This window comes from Eubalaena glacialis, chromosome 8 (genome assembly GCF_028564815.1).
Source record: "Eubalaena glacialis isolate mEubGla1 chromosome 8, mEubGla1.1.hap2.+ XY, whole genome shotgun sequence".
NCBI lineage: Eukaryota > Metazoa > Chordata > Mammalia > Artiodactyla > Balaenidae > Eubalaena > Eubalaena glacialis.
In genome coordinates this window covers 111,291,404-111,311,101 of record NC_083723.1, presented here as the reverse complement: position 1 = coordinate 111,311,101, position 19,698 = coordinate 111,291,404, and the positions used below count along the sequence as shown (strand labels likewise).

At 46.9% G+C, this 19,698-nt stretch overlaps 1 protein-coding gene and 1 long non-coding RNA gene across 2 annotated transcripts in view; one reads left to right on the top strand and one right to left on the bottom strand.

Moving 5' to 3' along the window:
* SLC13A4 (solute carrier family 13 member 4) overlaps positions 1–19,698 on the top strand; it is a 38,658-nt gene that overhangs the window by 13,508 nt on the left and 5,452 nt on the right. The window contains exons 3-13 of the mRNA XM_061198769.1: positions 3,709–3,845; positions 5,754–5,926; positions 6,369–6,423; positions 9,044–9,083; positions 9,837–9,914; positions 11,634–11,818; positions 13,633–13,752; positions 15,058–15,159; positions 15,501–15,602; positions 16,322–16,419; positions 16,627–16,751. Of these exons, the coding sequence (XP_061054752.1) occupies positions 3,709–3,845; positions 5,754–5,926; positions 6,369–6,423; positions 9,044–9,083; positions 9,837–9,914; positions 11,634–11,818; positions 13,633–13,752; positions 15,058–15,159; positions 15,501–15,602; positions 16,322–16,419; positions 16,627–16,751 (1,215 nt within the window). The remainder of the gene's footprint in view (positions 1–3,708; positions 3,846–5,753; positions 5,927–6,368; positions 6,424–9,043; positions 9,084–9,836; positions 9,915–11,633; positions 11,819–13,632; positions 13,753–15,057; positions 15,160–15,500; positions 15,603–16,321; positions 16,420–16,626; positions 16,752–19,698) is intronic.
* On the bottom strand, positions 21–17,879 carry LOC133096905 (uncharacterized). The gene is made up of 5 exons (XR_009701897.1): positions 17,766–17,879; positions 14,858–17,653; positions 13,614–13,954; positions 1,492–1,566; positions 21–1,222 (listed from the first exon to the last, which is right to left on the bottom strand). It is a non-coding gene; the product is annotated as an uncharacterized LOC133096905 (long non-coding RNA).

The following is a 19,698-nucleotide window of genomic DNA, read 5'->3' as shown; positions in this document are numbered from 1 at the left end:
GGACGCAACACATTTTAGAAAATGATTAAAATAATCCTCAAGAATCCTGGAACTCCCAGAGGGGTTGTAAGTAACCAAGGTTTTATTGTAAAGAAAAAAAAAAAAATCAGTGGGCTAGAAAACTAACCAACAACACCATTGGACAAGATTTTATTTATTGTGCCTGGGCCCTCTCTGTATGCTAATGGCCTCAGACCAGGTCAGCCTTTGTGTGGACCACGTAGTAACAGAAGAGCCACCAGGAACCCTGGCTGTCAACGTGGCGGGCCACGCTAGCTGGTTTGCATGTGTCATTTAATCTTCGCAACAGCTTTACAGAAGATTGGGACTCATATAATCCTCATTTATTTTTTTAGATGAGAGAAATGAAGCCCAGAGAGGTTGAATAACTTTCCCAGCATACAGCCGAGTCACAAACTACACCCAGGCTACATCACCAAACACGTGGCATCGCTTACAAGGGTGCAGGAAGGACACGTGAACAGACCTGAGCACACCAAACACCAAATAAGAAAACATCACAGGGCCAATATCCCACTAAACCTGGGCCTGGGGCTCTCATTGGACCGGGCCCAGGTATTTGGGGCCAGTGTCAGGGCTGTGATTATGAATAAAGATGAGGGATGTGGGCTGGCCCGTGCTGTCTGGGGTACCCAGAATTTCCCCTGGAGTTGAATTAGATGAGTGGTTTCTACTTGGCCACCCTGAGTGGCATGTCGAATAGTAGCTTTAGATTCAGATGGACCTGGATTGATATCCCAACTCCACCCCTCACACTGTGACCCTGGAAAACTTCCTTAACCTCTCTGAGTCTGTTTCCTCACCTTAAGCAAGAAAGTGAATGCAAAATACATTTCTGGCATGTAAAAGGCACTCTACCACATGTTGGTTCCTTTCTCCTCGCCCTTGAGAGGAACCCCAAGAAAGTAGCCCCACCTCTTGTGCAGGCTCTGAGCCCCCTAAAAGGCCATCACCAACTGGGGTCTATTAGGATATGTGCCAAAGAGGCAGAAAACTAAAATGTTGTCAGTCAGTCCCCTGGGAAAGTAACCCTGGTAGCACTGAGTCTTTAAAAGCTTCACAGAGAGCCATGAGTCATGGGGCCAGTGGGGGACCATCACCCAGGAGGACAATGGTGTCTCAGGTCTTCTGTGGGTTCCTCTCGTTGGTAGACGGATGAAATTAAAACACCAATTCCACCACAAAGCTGCCTCTCAGCTGCCTAGGAACATGAGTGGGCAGTGAGGAAGGTCCTAGGCCCCCAGTTCAGCCAGCCCTCCCATACCAGCAGTGCTTCCACCTCCCACTAGGCGGCAGCACCTCCACCCACCGTCAGGGCCCGAGGCTTTCCTGTCCCTCCCAGCGCAGACTCCGCCCCAGAGTCACAAGCCCAGCAGAGATTCTCTGCCCTCCGGGAGCATTAGTGACAGTGTCCATGAGGACTGGGGTCGAGGACGAGGACTAGATTAACCACAAGCAGAGGGCTCTTACCCCGGGAAATGGTCTCAGAGAGGAGAGATGATCCTTCTGTTGCACAGAACTCATCAACCACACACAAGGAAATCTCTGTGGGCAAAAAGAGAGAAGGGAGAAATAGAGCAGGTTACCTTTTGGGGGACTCTTATCTTACCAAAGTGTTCCGTGCAGAGTTTAAAACTCAAATAATACTGAAAAGGTCACAATGAAAAAAACCAGCAGACTCCTTCCCCACCCCTCCCTCCACCAAATCCCACCTCCTCTGACCCAGAGTCAATAACTTAACTTTGTTAACTGCTTCTTCTGGTATTAAGCTCCACGGTCCGATATGATATTCTTATATTAATTCTTGAGTTATCACTTTTAGACATTATCAGTTGACTTCTGATTATAGCAGGTGAGGATTTTGTACTCTTCCATCTCCCAATTCTCCTCCCTCTACCTTCCCAGTACAGGCATATAATTCAATGATCAAAGTTTAACAGTATGATTATATAAATTCTGTCTACTTCCAACACCGCAGATTTTACTATATTTGTATTTCCTTCCCTGTTCAGTTTTTATTTTTCTTGCAGTTAAAAATGTTCTTGTTTTCTCACTTTAAGAGGATTTCTAAGTTAGGAGTTAAACTTTTCTATATCTTTTCCTCCCAATTTATATCATGGTTGCATTGTTGGGAACAACTCTCTTGTATGTGACAAGTATTTATTGAGCATCAACTTTTCCGTATTATCCTATTAGGTGCTAAGGGATACAGAAAGAAACATGGTCTTTGGCCTTTTGCAGCCTAGAATTCAGTTAAGAGACAAGAGAGATACGCATAAAAAAATAAACAGTACAAGCATGAAGCAACAGTTCAAGCATTGCCCTATGTGCTCTGTGATGTGTATAGTTAATAGTACCCACAAGGAATGTTCTGGAGTCAGAGGCTAGAGTCACAAGGAAGGTTTTCTGGACGCCACCAGGCCTGAACTGGGCTTTGAAGTCTCATCAAAGTGGAGATAAGGAGAGAATGTTCCAAGGGAGGGAATCAACGAAGAGTTGGTCCTGGAGCCCAAACATAGGAAACGTGTTTGAGCAGGACTAGGTCTCAATTTCCTCATCATTAAAAAGCAAGAAGAAGAAGCTGGTAACTGGTGCTATGGTTGTGTGAGAGAAAACCCCTAATCTTAGGAAATAAACACTGAAGTATTTAGGGATAAAGGACCAAAATGTATATGACTTACCCTCAAGTGGTTCAGGAAAAAAAAAAAAACCTATACAGACAGTGGATGCCTATTTCTTGCACTATTATCATTTTGGAACCCTTTGGAACTTTGGAATTATTTGGAATTAAAGAGTTATTCAAATATAAAGTTTTTTTAAAGGTTTAAGGCAGGTTATAAAGACACCTTCAAGAACTCTGTCCTAAGGAAATAATCACATTTATATAAGGTTAACGATTTAAGCTGAAAATTATTCTTTGCTCCATTTGCAGCAAAGAAAGAAAAAATCAACTTAAATATTCAACAAAAGGAAAACGGCTAAGTAAATTCCATTGTACTTCATGCTGCCATTAGCATGAATTTTTCCAATAAATTTAAGTCTCATAAGAAAATGATCAGGGTACAATGTCAAATGAAAAAAAGCAGCAGGATATAAACCAGTACATACTGTATAAATCCAATTATGTATCTATATAGACATTAAAAAGTTGAAGAAAACATACCACAGTACTAACAGTAGTAGGATTAAGGGTAATTTTATCTTTAATTGTTCTATATTTTGAAGTTTTCCATAAGGAACATGTATCAACTTTCCAATGAAAAAATGAACATAATTTTCTAAAAAGCTAAAGAAAATGAGATTAGTTGACAAACCCAGGGTTATTTTCATAACTTTTAAGAATTAAGATAAAATTGTAAATATGTTTATTCTTTGAAATCGTATTCCTATCGCAATTAGAATGGAGAAGAATATCTACCCTATAGAGTTGCTGGCAGGATTAAATGAAATCTTTGTAAAGTGCTTAGCAGAGCCTGCCCAAGGTAGTATGTATGTATGTACGTATACATAAAATTTTTTTAATTTAAAATTCTATATATATGTAATATACATATATACAACAACTGGCTATTTTAATAACCCTCATCTCCCTGCTCTTTGCTTGCTAGCCTCTGGTTGGGCGTGAGTTTGGTCGGGCGGGGGCTGGGCCCCGGGTCGGGTAGGGGTGACCCGAGCTGGCCTCTGCAGGTGGCGGCCGAGTACTTCAAGAACACCACGCTGCTGCTGGTGGGTGTCATCTGCGTGGCGGCGGCTGTGGAGAAGTGGAACCTGCACAAGCGCATCGCTCTGCGCATGGTCCTGATGGCCGGAGCCAAGCCGGGCATGTAAGTCACACTTAGTGCGTCCCCTCAGCTCCCAGTGGGCCCCCTGGACGGTCAGAGGGACGTCCACTTGAGGCTTTCTACCAGTGGGGATGGGAGGACACCAGGGCCTCAAGGCTCCCATCTCCACCCCCCCACCCCAAGTGAGAGGGCCTGTGACCATGGAATGGAGACCTGAGTGGGTGACTTTGATGTCCTCTATTGGCACAATCTAAATAACCTGAGTAACCTAGACTGCCGGGGCAGCAGGTTACAAGATCTAAGGGGCTCATCTGGTAAAACAAGAGGGACCAACGTAAATTGTTTCCCAACCTTTTTCCCTTGTATCAGGGAACGGGCTGGATGAGGAAGTGGTGTCTTCTCCTCTGTCATTTAAGGAGGCATGGAGGTTTCCTCCCATCCACCATGAGTTCTTGTTGTCATTGGTTTAGACCAGAGGCCTGTCAAATGTGGCATCTGACCCGGCATCTGCAGGGCACTGCAGGCCCTCAGCTGCTTCCTCTTTTCTCTCTGCTGTCAAGAAGGCCGCTCGGAAATGTGTAGGAAGGTCAGGATTGAACGTTTTGTATGAACTCACTCCCACTCTGTTGGATAACCCTGCCCTTATCTTCCCTTTGGAATATCGTCCTCACCTCCTAGTTTACAACTTTCTTGCAACACTTTTTATGTAAGCTGCCCTGACTCTCCTGGGAGTCCAACAGAGCATAAATAAATAATATGGTATTAGTTTTCATCCCTAGTCATTAGATGAAGACATGTTATACTTAAAAAGATGTTCCTGTCTCCCACTTAACCACAGCCTAACTCAGAGCATAATCACTCAGTAATAACCTGAGGTGTTGTACTCCACACTCGACCTCCTAGACACACAATGGCATTTCCCCACATCATGTTGAGGCTCTGCGGCTCTTTGAAACCCCCGGGTACTATCGTCAAGAATTTTTATCCCATTGCGTTTCTACTTGTCTCTATTTACCGCACCCTCCAGCAAGTTTCCACCCACCACGGGGCCCTCTGTTTGCCGGTGCATGTCCAGGGCAGACAAACTCATGTCTCCATCAGCCTAAACAGAGACACCATCAGGGCTCTGGCACCTACCCGGTCATGATCCACAGGACAGCTGTGCTGGCCCCAAACTGTGCAAAGTCAATGATCCCACCTAAGGTGATCAACACGGGTAGTCTTTATGCTGGCTTCTCTTACGCAAATAAGAACTATGTCTGTACAAACACACAGTGCATGTTTTCAAAGTCAAGGAGAACTTGAGAGTTATCTTTGTTAGTGTTTTCCTCCAAGTGTCAACTCATAGACACAGCCTTGAAAAAGTGCACACAGTGCAATGGGACACTGCTGGGCCGTTGGGGGCTATGCTTTCAACGGTTGGTAGTGGGACAAGTAGTGGGCAGAACCGTAAGCTCTGTTCGTTAGTCTCTATTTGGTCGCTAAAAACTGCAGTGACTTGGTTGCAAAGCAAGGAATGGGATGGTACTCGTAGGACTGCTGGCTGCAAGGGCCAAAAAGAGAATTCCTTTATACACAAAAAACACACATCTTCACCAAGCTAATGTCCACAGAGGAGAGCAATCAGGAAGTCCATGCCCTGTGACCCTACCACCAAAGCTATTCTTTGCTTAAGCAAGGGCTTTTCTTTTTCTTTTTTTTTTTTTTTGGCTAAGGCCACTAGCCCACAAAGTGTGATGCATTCATTCAACACATCTTTATTTAATGTTTACTCTGTACCAAGCCCTGGGAGTACAAAGCTGAATGTATGACATAAACCCCCCATTTTCTGGATAAATGCCAGCACCAGCAGGCTTGTAGGAGGCCCCGAGGGAGCCGTGTGAGGGCGGAAGTTTCACCCGGGGAGGTGGGCACGCTGTGATGCTCCCCCTGCGCCTCCCTGCCTTCCAGGCTGCTGCTGTGCTTCATGTGCTGCACCACGCTGCTGTCCATGTGGCTCTCCAACACGTCCACCACCGCCATGGTCATGCCCATCGTGGAGGCCGTGCTGCAGGAGCTGGTCAGGGCCGAGGAGGAGCAGCTCGTGGCCAGCAGCTCCAGCGCCGAAGAGGCCGAGCCCATCAGTACAGTTTGCTGGAGTTCATCTCCCCTTTGCTCCTCCACCCGAGTGACACTGCGCAGCTCTGCGCCCGCCCCCACCAACCCTCACCTGCGTCCCGCCTCTCCTCTCGCCTCTTCCCCTTCCTGGCCCTTTACCCCGTGCCAGCCCTTGTAACCTGAAGCTTCCCTGTGACCCCCATTCCCAGCTCTTCCTGCCCTACTTAGAGCAGCCACCGCTGCTCCTTTCCCCCAAACGCTCAAGGATTACAACAAGACCCCAGGCCTGTCTGTGTCGCTGAGTCCCACTATGCCTTCCGAGTGGAGGGAAGGGGTGTCGTCAGGCACCAGGCCCAGCAGGAGCCTTGATGCCTTTGTTTCCTCATCCAGCCCCAGCCCAGAGCCCCTGCCCTTCAGGGTCAGGTCCAGACTCCACATCTCACTTCCTACTTTCCTTTGCTACCGTAGATCTCGATGTAAACAACAGCCAACCTTCCCTGGAACTCATCTTTGTCAATGAAGAGTGAGTATGACTGCCCTCCTCCCAGACAGAGCCTCTTTCAGCTGCACGGGCCAAGCTCACATCTTGCCACACCACCACCTCCCCCCGCCCCGATCTCCTCTCCATACCAGGGAGCCACTTGCCAAGATCCTGAGGGCAACTCCCTTAACCACCGGGTATTGCAGGGCTGAGGGAAGAGGGGAAAAGACTGCACTGAATCTCAGGGAGTATGTGGACTATCTATACAGCTACCAAGTAGAATTTCAGCTAAATTGATGTCCCTCTTGGGAGAATAATATATTTAATCTACTAATGAAAAAAGGCTCACATTTTAGATGTCACTGGAGATTCTTAGAGAATCACAAAGTATTTTTTAGATATTAGATGTGGTCTTACTAGATTTGGTCTTATTAGATATGGCAAAGAAAAACTAGGTGGCACGTAGGGGATTCGAGGACAGTTGGTGAGACAGCCATGTGCTGATGAAAAAAGAAGCTTTTAGAAAGGAGAAATATCGTCTCAAACACCCATGTGAGGTAGATCCATTAACAGCTGATTTCTTTTGGAGATCTAGTATCAAAATGTGGTCTTCAAGGAATACTGGGATGAATAGGACATTTTGAAAGTCGGATTCGTACTAGAGCTCAGTTTTGCAATTTGCTCTTTTCATTAAAAAATGGAGAACTCACATTGAGTGAGACCAGCACGATGTGAAGGGACAGAGGCAGAAGGGTGCCATCAGCTTATCTTCCTCCCGTCACTGGCTCCAATCATAATATACTGGACTTTCCTCCCCAGCCTTGACCATATCTCAGGCAAATCCTATAGCTCTTCTGGTTCCTTTCTGATATTAGAATGATCTCGTCTTTAGATATTTGGCAGTCTAGTCCAGACTCATATCAAAACTTCAATCCCTCATCCGAAGCTTCTCCCTGCCTCCTCTCACGCTCTCACCCAACCCCCCTTCAGTCTGCAGGATAAGAGGTAGAAGTGAGCAGAGGAGACAGTTGACTTTTCTCTTACTCTTCCCCCACCCTCCTTCCTCTCCCCTCACCAACTCTCTGCGTCTGAATTCTCCAGGGTCAGGGCAGAGGCTATAGGGAGCAGGAAAGATAAAGGGGCAAAGAGGGTCTTGGCTGGAGGTACTCTAGAGTGCGGTCAGTGCCCTGAGATTCAGGCCCCGACTCTTTTACACGTCGGGCACTTACCTTCAGGGTCTTCGGAGTGTCCCCTTGAGGCCACCTCTGCATAGGCTGGGCCTCATGGCACGAGGTGCTCTTGGATGACCGCTTGGGCTCCCTCGGTTCTGTGCTCTGGTGGCTTGCTCCCCAGCCTCTTTATTCTGGGGACGCCTCTGGCCTCTTGGGCAGGGCCTTTTCAAGGTGGCAGTAGCCCAGCTACGTTCCCTGTGCCGCCCCCAGTAAAGGCCACTGGACATTGAGAGCACAGCCTGCTCCCAGTGCAGCGGGCCTTTTCTCCTCACTCTGGCCTCTTGGGCAGCACACACTGGCCTCTTGCCTTTTTTCTTTTCTGGATGAAAATACATGTCCCCAAACTCCAAAGCCAAAGCTCAAGTTGTCCTGGACTTCCTCAGCAGCATGCAGGGGTGATCCAGGGCTGTCACGGTGTGAGGATGGCGGTCTTCTTTCACGCCAGCACCTCCCATGCTGTCTGAGGGGTTCCACGCCAGCCTCCTCACCCGATTTGGGAAGGAAGGCGGGGAAACCTCACAATACTCCTCCCAGCCTAACGACTCTCTCCGGTGAATGCTTCCTCTGAGCCCCATCAACGCCTTATCCTTCCCTGATAGAGCCTGGAGGTGGGTGATGACCCCAGGACCCCCCTTCCTGCACGTGTGTCCAGCCCCTCTCACTGGCCTTCCCAGCGGTTCAGCTCATAGCACCCACCGTCCTCAGAACTAGGACAGACCAGAAACATGCATTTAGTGCTCAGTGTAAGTCCGTAATGCTGGTAGTTAAATCCCCACCTTCCTCTCTCCTCAAGGCAAAGACTGGGGACCAGTAGGAGTGGGAGGGACTCAGCACACGTGTTGCCTGCCACCCTCTGAGGTGCAGCTGCTGATGAGAAATTCACCCCCATCTTCTTGCTCTCACATGCTTTTTACCATGTGCGGCCCTGGCCCTCCCTGCTCCTGTCGCCTTAGATAAGCATTTCATGTTTCTCCTCCTAGAAAGTGAGCCAGTGAGAACACGGTCAGGGGCCCAGGCCCTCCAGGCAGAGGCAGAGACAGCTTCCTCTCTGGCACCACCACTTAGCACCCGGTGCCCTCGGGAAGTTAGTAACCTCTCTCTGCCTAGTTTCCTACTCTGTAAATGCAGGTGGTGATACCCGCCCCTTAGATCTGTCGTGAGGATTAAAGTCCATATTTGAGTGCTCAGCACCTAATAAGCACTCCATGTTAGCTATTATTAGGAGTCTCGGTTTCCCTCCAAAGGAAACGCCCTGCCCCTGTTACCACAAATCCTTACCACATCTCTGGAAGGTGAGATTCGTCTTCTTTGTAGCCTAGAACACCTGAGTCTAGAAGGGTCACTAATACCAAACACCAATGTGGGGAGAATTCCCATCTCATCAAGTCTGGGCCACTGTCGTTTTTCCCACTTCCTTTGCTTTCTTCCAGCACGTCGAATGCAGACTTCAGCTCTCTGATGCAGAACAAGGTATGGCCCTGGGTTTCTTCTGTGCTTTGAGATACTTGAAAGACCCTCAAGATAACTCAGGGCCAGAGAAGCCTGGCAGCTTGTCGAGGGCACAGAGGTGCTCCCCTGAGCTTGGACGCGTGAGGCTTTGGGCAGTTCTGAACCCCAGCCCTGAGTACTGGCTTGGTGTCACAAAGGACAGGTTAACCTTTCCTTGCGGAAACCCAATATTCAGCCATCCAGATATTCAAGAGCCACGTATTCAGCCTCAGGATCCCTTTCAGGAGGGATTCATTTACAAAAATCATATTACAAAAAGGGGACACGTTTATAGGGGAAAGCCAAGTTTGCCTGCACACTCTACGCAGCCTCACCCCCTCACCCAGGGCTGGTTTTACATCTCTTCTTACCTCAGTCCCAATGGATGGGCTTTGATCCGTCCAAACTGTGGACTTGGTTGTGTGCGATTTTTTTTTTCATGTTCTTTGTGTTAAAGAAAAATGAAGGGTTCTTCGTTAGCTAATGAAGTTCTAGAAAGCCAAGCTCTCCTATAAGGACAGAGCCATGTTTTTCCAAGTTTCAAAAGCCTCTTCAAATAGGGAACCTGCGAGAAGGAGGCAGGCCCAGTAGGGGTGGCTCTCTACCACCTGCTCGCCCTGGTTCCTGGTCTCCGAGTCCCACAGGGAGGAGGCGTGGGTGCCCCCAGGGTGATCAGGTGGCTTCTCCAGGCCCCACAGCCTCCTCGTGATAGTGTGACGGTCTGTGTCCCGACAGAACCTGAATGGCGTGCCCGCAATCACCAACTCCGCCAGAACAGCAAACCACCAGGACAAGAAGCAGCACCCATCTCAGGTAATGGAATTGCACCTCCTAACCCTGTTTCCTACATGAAGTGCCTTGAGCTTCCCAAGGGGCACTGCTCGTGAAGCTGTGAGGGTGTCAGGCTAGTGGGCTGTCGCCAGGCACACTTCATCCATCTGTGTGTCTGGCCTGCGTGTGCCATGAAGATAAGACATCCCACTCACTGTTGACTTTGGCAAGTCATTCCACTGTCTGAGCCCCAGTTTCTTCAGCTATAAAAACTGAGACTTGGTCTAGATCAGAGGTGTTCAAACTACTCCTCAAAGGTGCTTCAGGGGCATTGCAAATATTTTATTCAAGTATCCTGAGATTTTAAGGCAACTGCTTTTCTGTTCCCTGATTTTCCTGGTACTTTATCACTGAAACAAAATGCAGAAGTAAAATGGACGTCGAAGGTGGTGTAAAATTGCAACTATCACTTATAACCCTTGATTTCAAATTTTTGTGTTCATCAAAATCATCTCAATTATGTAGCACCCATATCATCATAAATAAATGCCATTGTTTATTAAATACTAAGCACTGGGCTGAGCATTTGCTCTCTAGTCTTGGCTCAGTGAGGTAGCAACTTTGAACTCCATTTTGACAGAGACGCAGAGAGATGAAATCATGTACCCAAGCCCTCAGAGCTAGTGAGAGGAGAACCTCGATTCAAATCCAAGTCTCCCTGACCCTATGTGTCTACTTTCAGTTAAAAAATAGATGTTTGCCCATTAAATGCTACATTTGTTTTCTCTATTGGAGGTCCATGTAAATTTTCATTAGGAGACAGGATTGTGGAAAACCACTGGACCAGAGAATCTCTGAGGTCTCCTCCAGCTCTTATAATCAATGAATCTTTCAGGAAAATGTGGCAGGATCCAGCCTTTCCAGGGCCCTCCTAGGCAGATGGGGCAGTGGTTACGGGCTTTGAGAAATGTGGCAGGGTGGCCTCTTCCCCTTGGTTTTCCTATGACCTGGCCTGCTGACATTTGTACCAGGCTACTCCTAGTCTCACGATTTGGGGCCAGGCCTGGCAGGACAGAGGGGCACTTGCTTCTTTAGTCCACAGTTGAGACCAGAGGTCAGCAACCGCGGACCCTGAAAGGCCATCACATGGACCACACAGGGCCTGAGAGGACCATGGCCAGGCTGAGGTTTATATGCAAGGGCAAGGGGAAAGTGGGAAGGAAAAGCCAATAGGCAAGAAGGGAAAAAGTGAGAAAGAAGGGAGGAGAGAATCACACACTTTGACTCTCCGCCCAGTGAAAGCCAGACTCTTTCTATAATGCAAAGCTTATTTTTTAGTCATCTCCCAACCAGGACTGTATTTTAATTCCACGTAGAATAACCACCTTCTATTTGGTATTTAGACACAAAGTGGAGAGCAGTCAGTTTTACTGGAATTCAAGTAAAAAACGGAACGTGCTGTTAATACTCATAACAACAAAAATAATAATAGCTTACCATTTGTTAAATGCCAGGAAGTGTTCCAAGTGCTTTCCATGTACTCTTCAAAACAATCTGGCAGAGAAAATAGGATTTTCCCCATTTTGCAGAAACTGCAGCGGGGATGGGGCTGCCCAAGTTGGTAAAAGGTAGAACTGGGACTGGGATTTGTTTTTCTGACACCCAAGCTTTCCACTGCACAATGGTGCCCCTGTTTTTCATGCTTTATGTGCCAGACAGCCCAAGCTGGGTTGGAGAAATTCACTGATTTTCCTTTGGTAGGAAAAGCCACCAGTCCTGACCCCCAGCCCCAGGAACCAGGAACTCAAAAGAAAGTACAAGTCCCAGCATGACCAAATGATCTGCAAGTGCCTCTCTCTGAGCATCTCTTACGCCGCCACCATCGGGGGCCTGACCACCATCATTGGCACCTCCACCAGCCTCATTTTCTTGGAACACTTCAATAAGTAAGTAATTCACTCGGTCAACAAATATTTACTAACCACCCACTGTGTGTCAGGGACAGAACCAGGTGCTGAGTATACCACAGAAAATCGAACCAGAGCAGTTTCTGTACCAAGAGGGAAAAAAGATGATCAAGTCATTACAGTTAAATGTGACAAGAAGGGTGGGATTCTGCTGGGGGAGCCCTGCTGAGGGACCCCACCCAGTCTAGAGGGAGGAAATGACTCCCCAAAGAGGCGACGATGAAAGTGGAGACCTGGAGGCCAAGCTGGAGTTAACTAGATGAAGGGAGATCTTCCAGACAAAGAAAACAGTGTAGTAGGCTCAGAGGCAAGAGAGCAGAGCGCATAAAAGAAAATGACAGAGGGCAAAAGGAGGCCAGGGAGGTGGACGCGCAGATCACAGAAGGCCTCGCAGGGCCCACTAAGGAACTTGGACTTCATCCGAAAGGCCGTGAGAAGCCTTTGAAAAATTTTAGGCAGGGAGTGAGGTTATCATATTTACAGTTTTGAAAACTCATTCTGGATTTTAAAAATGGACAATGGTTTGGAACAGAAAAGGCAGGCAGCAGGAAGATAATCCAGGACACAGCTACAGATGCCCAGGAGAGAGCTGATGGTGGCCTGGGCAGCAGTAGGAGGAGAAATGGCCAGATATGAGCAAGATTCAGAGGGAGACTCGACCAGCCTGGGTAGGATTAGGAAGGACCTGAGAAAGGGAAAGCCCAAGTCTCATTGTCAGGCTTGGGGCTTCAGCAGCTGGGGAAACAGAGTTGCCCTTGACGTAAATGAGGGGAAAGATGAGTAAATGTTGATACAGAGGTTGAGATGTCCAGGTGGACACCTGGGCTGGGGCCACAGCTCTGCCCAATGATGAACAAGGAGTCCACCAGATAACCTCCTTGGCCCCCTAAGACCAAGGAGGCCCCCTAGGCAGTGGATGTTGATAACAGATTTGGAGATTCCAAGCCATGGTTCTCCTGTGGGCAAAGTTCACATTTAGAACCTTCACGAGGCTCTAGAGACTGAAGTTCCCCAGAATGGATGCCTTGTGTCCCCCAGTCAAAACACATTCCTTGGGGGCTTCCCTGGTGGCACAGTGGTAAAGAATCCGCCTGCTGATGCAGGGGACACGGGTTCGAGCCCTGGTCCGGGAAGATCCCACAAGCCGCGGAGCAACTAAGCCCGTGCGCCAAAACTACTGAGCCTGCACTCTAGAGCCCCTGAGCCACAACTACTGAGCCCGTGTGCTACAACTACTGAAGCCCATACGCCTAGAGCCCGTGCTCCGCAGCAAGTGAAGCCACTGCAAGGAGAAGCCCACGCACCGCAACAAAGAATAGCCCCCACTCGCCGTAACTACAGAAAGCCCGTGCGCAGCAACGAAGACCCAACGCAGCCAAAAATAAATGAAATAAATAAATTTTTTTTAAAAAACCATTCCTTCAGTGACTTTATAAACAAAGTACATCAGATTGCCTCCTCTATTCTGTTGTCTTGAAAACCAGATCAGAATCTTTACATAAATTAAGAGCAAACAGATCCAGAGTGATTCTCCTGAGTGCAAAGTATATACACTTCAGTGGTATCAATTTTGGTTGCTTCGATGCTTTTTTAGCTTATTTCATAATTCTTGGCAGGGCCCAGTACAGTTGCAGCTGCCAAGTGAGTTCTAGATAATGTTTTACCATATTTTTATCATTATCTCTACCATTAGCTCTGCTCTGTCTTCTTAAGGACCATTTAGCTTATTACCCCGAAATACCACATGGAAATCCACCCTTTTCTAATCACTGACCTGGTTCTTTCCCCTCCAGCCAGTATCCAGCAGCAGAAGTGGTCAACTTCGGCACCTGGTTCCTCTTCAGCTTCCCCATCTCCCTCATCATGCTGGTGGTCAGCTGGTTCTGGATGCACTGGCTGTTCCTGGGCTGCAAGTGAGTCCCAGGGCCCTGCCATCAAGGCTCTCCTGTCCATCCAGGGCCATGGCGCAAGCCCTGGAGGGTGCCACCCAACGGGGAGCTGCCAAGTAACCACAGAGGATGCCCGGAGGAGGATGCAGTGGACTAGATGAGGAGTCAGGCATCACATCTTCTAGACACTCTAAACATACGTGGACTCTGCACTTCTCTATGAGCTCTGCAATGAAATGTTCTTAATTTCAGCCAACTGGTCAGGGGAAGTGCTGGATTCATAAAGACTCTGAATCGGAGAGTGTTTAATGTAGTTCCATACAGAGTAATTTGAACTAATTTCTAAAGAAGTGATGCCAAGTAGAAGTTCCCTTAGGCTTAATTTTATAGACATGACTGATTTATACTTGGTAGCTGTATGAAATATGCTCATATCCCTCAAAATAATATTAGACATTCCTCGTGCAATATTATTTCCAATATTAATTTGCTTAGCCAGCCTTTTACTCATTACGGACGCTTACTCCAAATTTGATCAGCTCCGAACACATAAAGGGAAGATGTATATGATATTTTGCTATTAGTCCGGGGACCCAACATTCCCATTGCTCAGGGGATGTTCTCTGAGTTGACTTTTTTTTGTAATACCTCAGAGACAATTGTCAAATCAAAGATAACTGTATACTTCTAAGCCTCCAGTGTTGCTAATTGAAAAGTAACACCCACTTTCACCCCAGACAAGCCTTGTCTCTAGACAGATACACATACACACATCTATGTGTTGTGCAACACACAAATATATAAGCATCTATACACATATGCCGCATCACATTGATTCTCACTTATGTAAAGGACGAGTGTGTAGAGACTTTCCCGGTGGCCCAGTGGTTAAGACTCTGCACTTCCAATGCAGGGGTGCAGGTTCCATCCCTGGTTGGGGAAATAGGATCCCACATGCTGCGTGGCATAGCCAAATTTAATTAATTAATTAATTGATTGATTAATTAATTAAAAAACCCAACTGGGCAAAAAAAAAATAAAGAAGACAAGTGTGTAGAAACAACCCCACATAAGTACACTTGCACAAGTCCATGAGACATGACTTTACGTTTATATACCAGAGACATACCTGAAAGGCTGGAGAGAAGGCTGATGAGAGGCTGTGTAACTTGGCAGATCAAGAGATCAAGTCGCATGATAGGTGGGGCGAGTGGAGAGAAGAGCCATCACAGCCAGCCAACCAGTAGTTTAGTATTTGCTTAAGACCTGTTCTCCTCTGGGCCTCAGAAGTGTGCTTCCTTTATCCTTTTGCTCATTCTCCCATCTCAGTTTTAAAGAGACCTGCTCTCTGAGTAAGAAGAAGAAGACCAAAAGGGAAGAGTTATCAGAGAAGAGGATCCAAGAGGAATATGAAAAGCTGGGAGCCATTACGTAAGAATCAGCCCTTCACCCTCTCTCCTTCCCCAGGAGAAAGCGTGGCAGGTAAAGTGTGCACAGAAGCAGCCTTGTTCTCAGCGGTCCCTTGAGCTGGGGGAATTTTCCTCAACTACGAATCAAGGCATTTAGAGGTGCTACTTAATGCCAAAGTCAAGCTGGCCCAGACTCTAAGGGCCACCCTTCCCCTCTGCTGTATTCCAAGTCCAAGTGGTTAAGCAGTAGCTGCGTTTTAGGTCCCCACTATTGGAGCTCTGCATACAGGAGCATCCCAAAGCAAAGTTTGAAAGCTAACAGAAACTTCCCAATTCCTGGAGTGGGTCTGTTTTCTTTTATAGCTACCCGGAAATGGTGACTGGATTTTTCTTCATCCTGATGACGGTGCTGTGGTTTACCCGGGAGCCTGGCTTTGTTCCTGGTTGGGATTCCTTCTTTGAAAAGTAAAGGATACTGTCTCTGAGAACAACCCCCTAACCCAAACCCTTCAGGCAGTACCCACCGGTGTCCCCTCCTAGATTCTGTGGGATAGTCGTGGACCCAGGAAGCACTTTGTTCCCTTGAAAGTCCCCCTTTTTTAGGGAAGCTGCAGTGTGGAGTCAGGAAGAAAATAGTCTTTGGAGTCTGAGTCCAGGCTTGGGATCAAGAGCTGCCACTTACCATCCACATGACCTTGGTCTTGTTACTTAAGCTCTTGGAACCTCAATTGTTATGAGAGTTAAAGGAGAATATGTCTGTAGAGTAAAACACCACCTGTAAAGACCATGGCCATCGTGGCTGAGGCCTGTCCCACCCCTACATATTCCCGAGGGCCAGGGCCACAGGCCACAAGCTCTCAGTGCCAGCTTGTGACCCTCCCAAGAAAGAGAATTCATCCTTTTCTAGTCTCCTTTATCTAAATAACTCCTGACCACTCCTTTTAATAGGTCCATAAATTCACACTAAGACATCTACCCTAACCAGGCCCTGCCTCCAGACATTAGCCATTGCCCATTAAATCCACCACTGGACAGCATGGCAGCAACTGGCAAGAAGGCAGGTTGACGTCCCCTCTAGACTAGGTCCTCAAGAGAGGCGCTGTGTTCAGACAGGCTGTCCTGAGACACGGTGTTACCCCTGAGCTTCCTGACCCTCTCCCCAGCTCTTCTTGTCTCTTCGCCAGGAAGGGCTATCGCACCGACGCCACAGTCTCTGTCTTCCTTGGCTTCCTCCTCTTCCTGATTCCAGCGAAGAAGCCTTGCTTCGGGAAAAAGAACGATGGTGAGAGGAGTTCAAGAGAAGAAGTTGGGGCTGGCTCTAGTCAAATAATGGTCGAAGTCAGAATTTGGGGAGGAGCCTTACCAAACCCCTTCCAACTCCTCCCAGAATAGCAGAGTATCCTCTGGTTCATCAATTAGGCCCCTGTCTCCACAAATCACACCCATTAGTGTTCATCTGGCTCTGCCTCGCTGTCTACCTGTGATCCAGGGGAGGACCAGGAGCCCTCACTGGGGACGGAGCCCATCATCACGTGGAAGGACTTCCAGAAGACCATGCCCTGGGAGATTGTCATTCTGGTGGGAGGAGGCTATGCTCTGGCTTCTGGCAGCAAGGTAACCCTTGAATCTGTTCTTATTGGGTCCAATATTTCTCCAGCAGCTTTACCTAATGAGTCATTATGGTGCTGGGAAGGAAGATTCAAAGGCGCTGAGAGGGGAATGTTCACCCAAGTCACTGGGAAGGGAAGCAGTTCAGCCAGGAATGGACATCCTGTCCCACCTTCTAAGCTGGCACTACTGGGAACAGAGTTACAGATAGCTGTGCCACAGTCACGGCCCACAGGCATTCACACCTCACTTATGGGCCCACACTGCTACAAGCAAAAGATGTATTGGACTTTGTAGGCATGTCCTTCTGGAGTTTTGACAGTGGTGATAGGTGTAAGGTGTAAGGGCCCAGAGATGCTCCAGATTGACTCACAGCAAATTGTGAGTCCATATGCATATGGACTCCATATGCATATATTGAGACCCTTTGGAGAATGTATGCTAAAGCAGATGTAAATGCCCCCCGCTTCCTGACTGGGAGGATTCGGGATGAGATCTTTTAAAGGGGGCTGGTGGGAAATAGTTGATTTTCCTAGATTGTTAGCCCTTCCTGAAATAAACAGCCCTAAGAATCAAGCAGGTTAGGGGTTTCCCTGTTTTCTTCCTCTACCTCGTCTATCTACATTCACCCATTCTAAACTTGGCTCACTTTTGACTGCCCATTCATTGTGGGCCTAAATGCTCTCTGCATCAGTAACAAAGTCACAGAATCCTCCACTTGGAAGGAGCCATGGAGGACACTGAGTCCCATCTTCCCACCCAAATAGAGATTTCCCTCCAGGACACCTCCAGTGACAGGGCAAGCCCTGCACAGCCAACAAAGAATACTGTTCTTTACTTTCAGTTCAGGTCTTCTGGATGTCTTCCACTCTTTGTTCTGGCTTTCTTCTCAGGAAGCCTCTCCTCTCCTGTAATAATTATTAAAACAACAAAGACAATCAGGTCCCCTGAGATCATTTTTTTCTTCCAACTAAAACTCCCTAGTTCCTTTAACCATTCCTCATAGTAGTGACCCCTTACCATGCTGGTCTTTCTCCTTAGGACCACTTTGCCTTTGCTCAAACACAGTCCAGGGGTGGTCAGTCTAGTGCAGAGTAGAATAGTTAATTACCCAAGCCCCCTCCTGTATTTTTATGGAAACTTTTATAAGGCTTCATTGTCATTCATGTCAATATTTATATTGAAACTGCAGTCAACTAAAACGCTTCATTCTTTTCATTGTTAGCCACTATTAAGCTTCAAGTCCTTCAACCAATCCTGTATATATGCTGTCAATATTTTTGATTCCAAGTTCACAATATCATATTTATCTTTGTTGAATTTCAGTGGTTAGTTCTGGCCTCTGAGCCTAGCCTGGCAAGATCTCTTTTCTTTTTCTTTTTTAACCAAAATTGTGCATGTATATAGTTGGTATAACTGTAGAACCTACTGACTACTACTTTAATAATATAATTCAGGTACAATATGTGTGATTCCTACTGAATTTCAAATAATTTCAGTCTTAACATTAGTGAGGAAAATCCAATAAAAAATGTTTTCATACCAAGGGTTTAAAAAATTAAGGTTTCCTTTGTTGTGTTTTTTTTCCTAACTTTGCAGTCTAATTTACCAGTTTATTTCATTATAGTATAAACTAGTTCTTCTGAAAAAAAAAATTGCCATTAAGTTATTTCACTTTACTTACAAGTACTATGTGGAAAACATGATAAATAAAAATCCATTTCTTTATAAAACATACTGTTTCCACTCAGCTAACTGCTCTCCCTCCTCTCTCTTTGTCCAGAGAGCAAAGTTTAATGTGTCACAAGAGATAACAATTACAGAGTTCCTGTAGGCCTTGAGGCTCTGCACCCGCCATTAATTGAGGTAGTCCCCACATACTGGATTTATACCTCTCGGTCAGTTGAGAAAAAGGAAAGGGAAGTGGTCCAAGGTAAAAATGGCTACATGAGAGAATTCTGAAGCCCTTTGGTCATCAGTCGCCTATGAGCATGCCATGAAGTGGCCAGGGTGCTGTGGAGATCAAATGAGGTTTTGATGAACTTGGAAAAGAGGAGAAAGGGTGGCCTGCTGACAGTGTAGTAAGGCAGTCTTTAACAGTAAAACATGAGTAAGGCTTACAGCTTGAGGAATCATAAAATGTCTCACCTTGCTTTCTGCCCTACTGCCCATTTCTTTATTGCATTTGCAGTCTAGAGGGTAAATAGGAAAAGTCAGAGCTTGTCAACCATAGAAGGGAGAGGAGGGAGGGTGGGGAGAGCTGGAGAATGCATATGGCAACCTGGGGTTTTTTAAGAACATAAACTCAATGGTGCCCTTCATTTTTAGGGGAGGGGGAGAGCCCTCATCATTGGCAGATGAACATCTTCCAACCTAATGAATTATTCCAAGTGGGAATATTCACTGATTTGAGTAGATGTGTATAGGTGTTGCCAATGCGAGATGTTCAAGCGTGGCAATATGCCTTTGTATCGTGTTGCCAAAAAGCATGGGCAGATGGTAGATCCTGATGTCAGCCACGATGAGATTTGAACCTAACACAGGTTGAGACTGAATGACTGTTTCTAGGCCAGTGACGTGGCACCTTCCCCACTACATGGGGATAGACCTGTAATCCCCCTCTCCTTCATTACTCATGTAAAACTTCTAATGTTCAGTCTTGCCCATTCAAGGCCCCCAAAACCAGAGGAAAGGTTACTATCCAGACATGTTGATAATTTTTCCCATTTCACGGGTGATAAAATAAGAGAAATAGATTTCAAAAGCAGGATTAAGGATTACACTTGGCAATCTGTGTAAAGGGCACTGTTGACTGAACGCACAGCATGAGACTGTCAGAGGCTGGAGAAAGAGTAACAAGTTTGAAGTTGAGGGGCTGATTGCCCCAAAGATCTCCAATCCCTGCCAAGTCATATCAGTGCTAAGGAGGATCTCAGCAAGTAGAGGCTCTCTG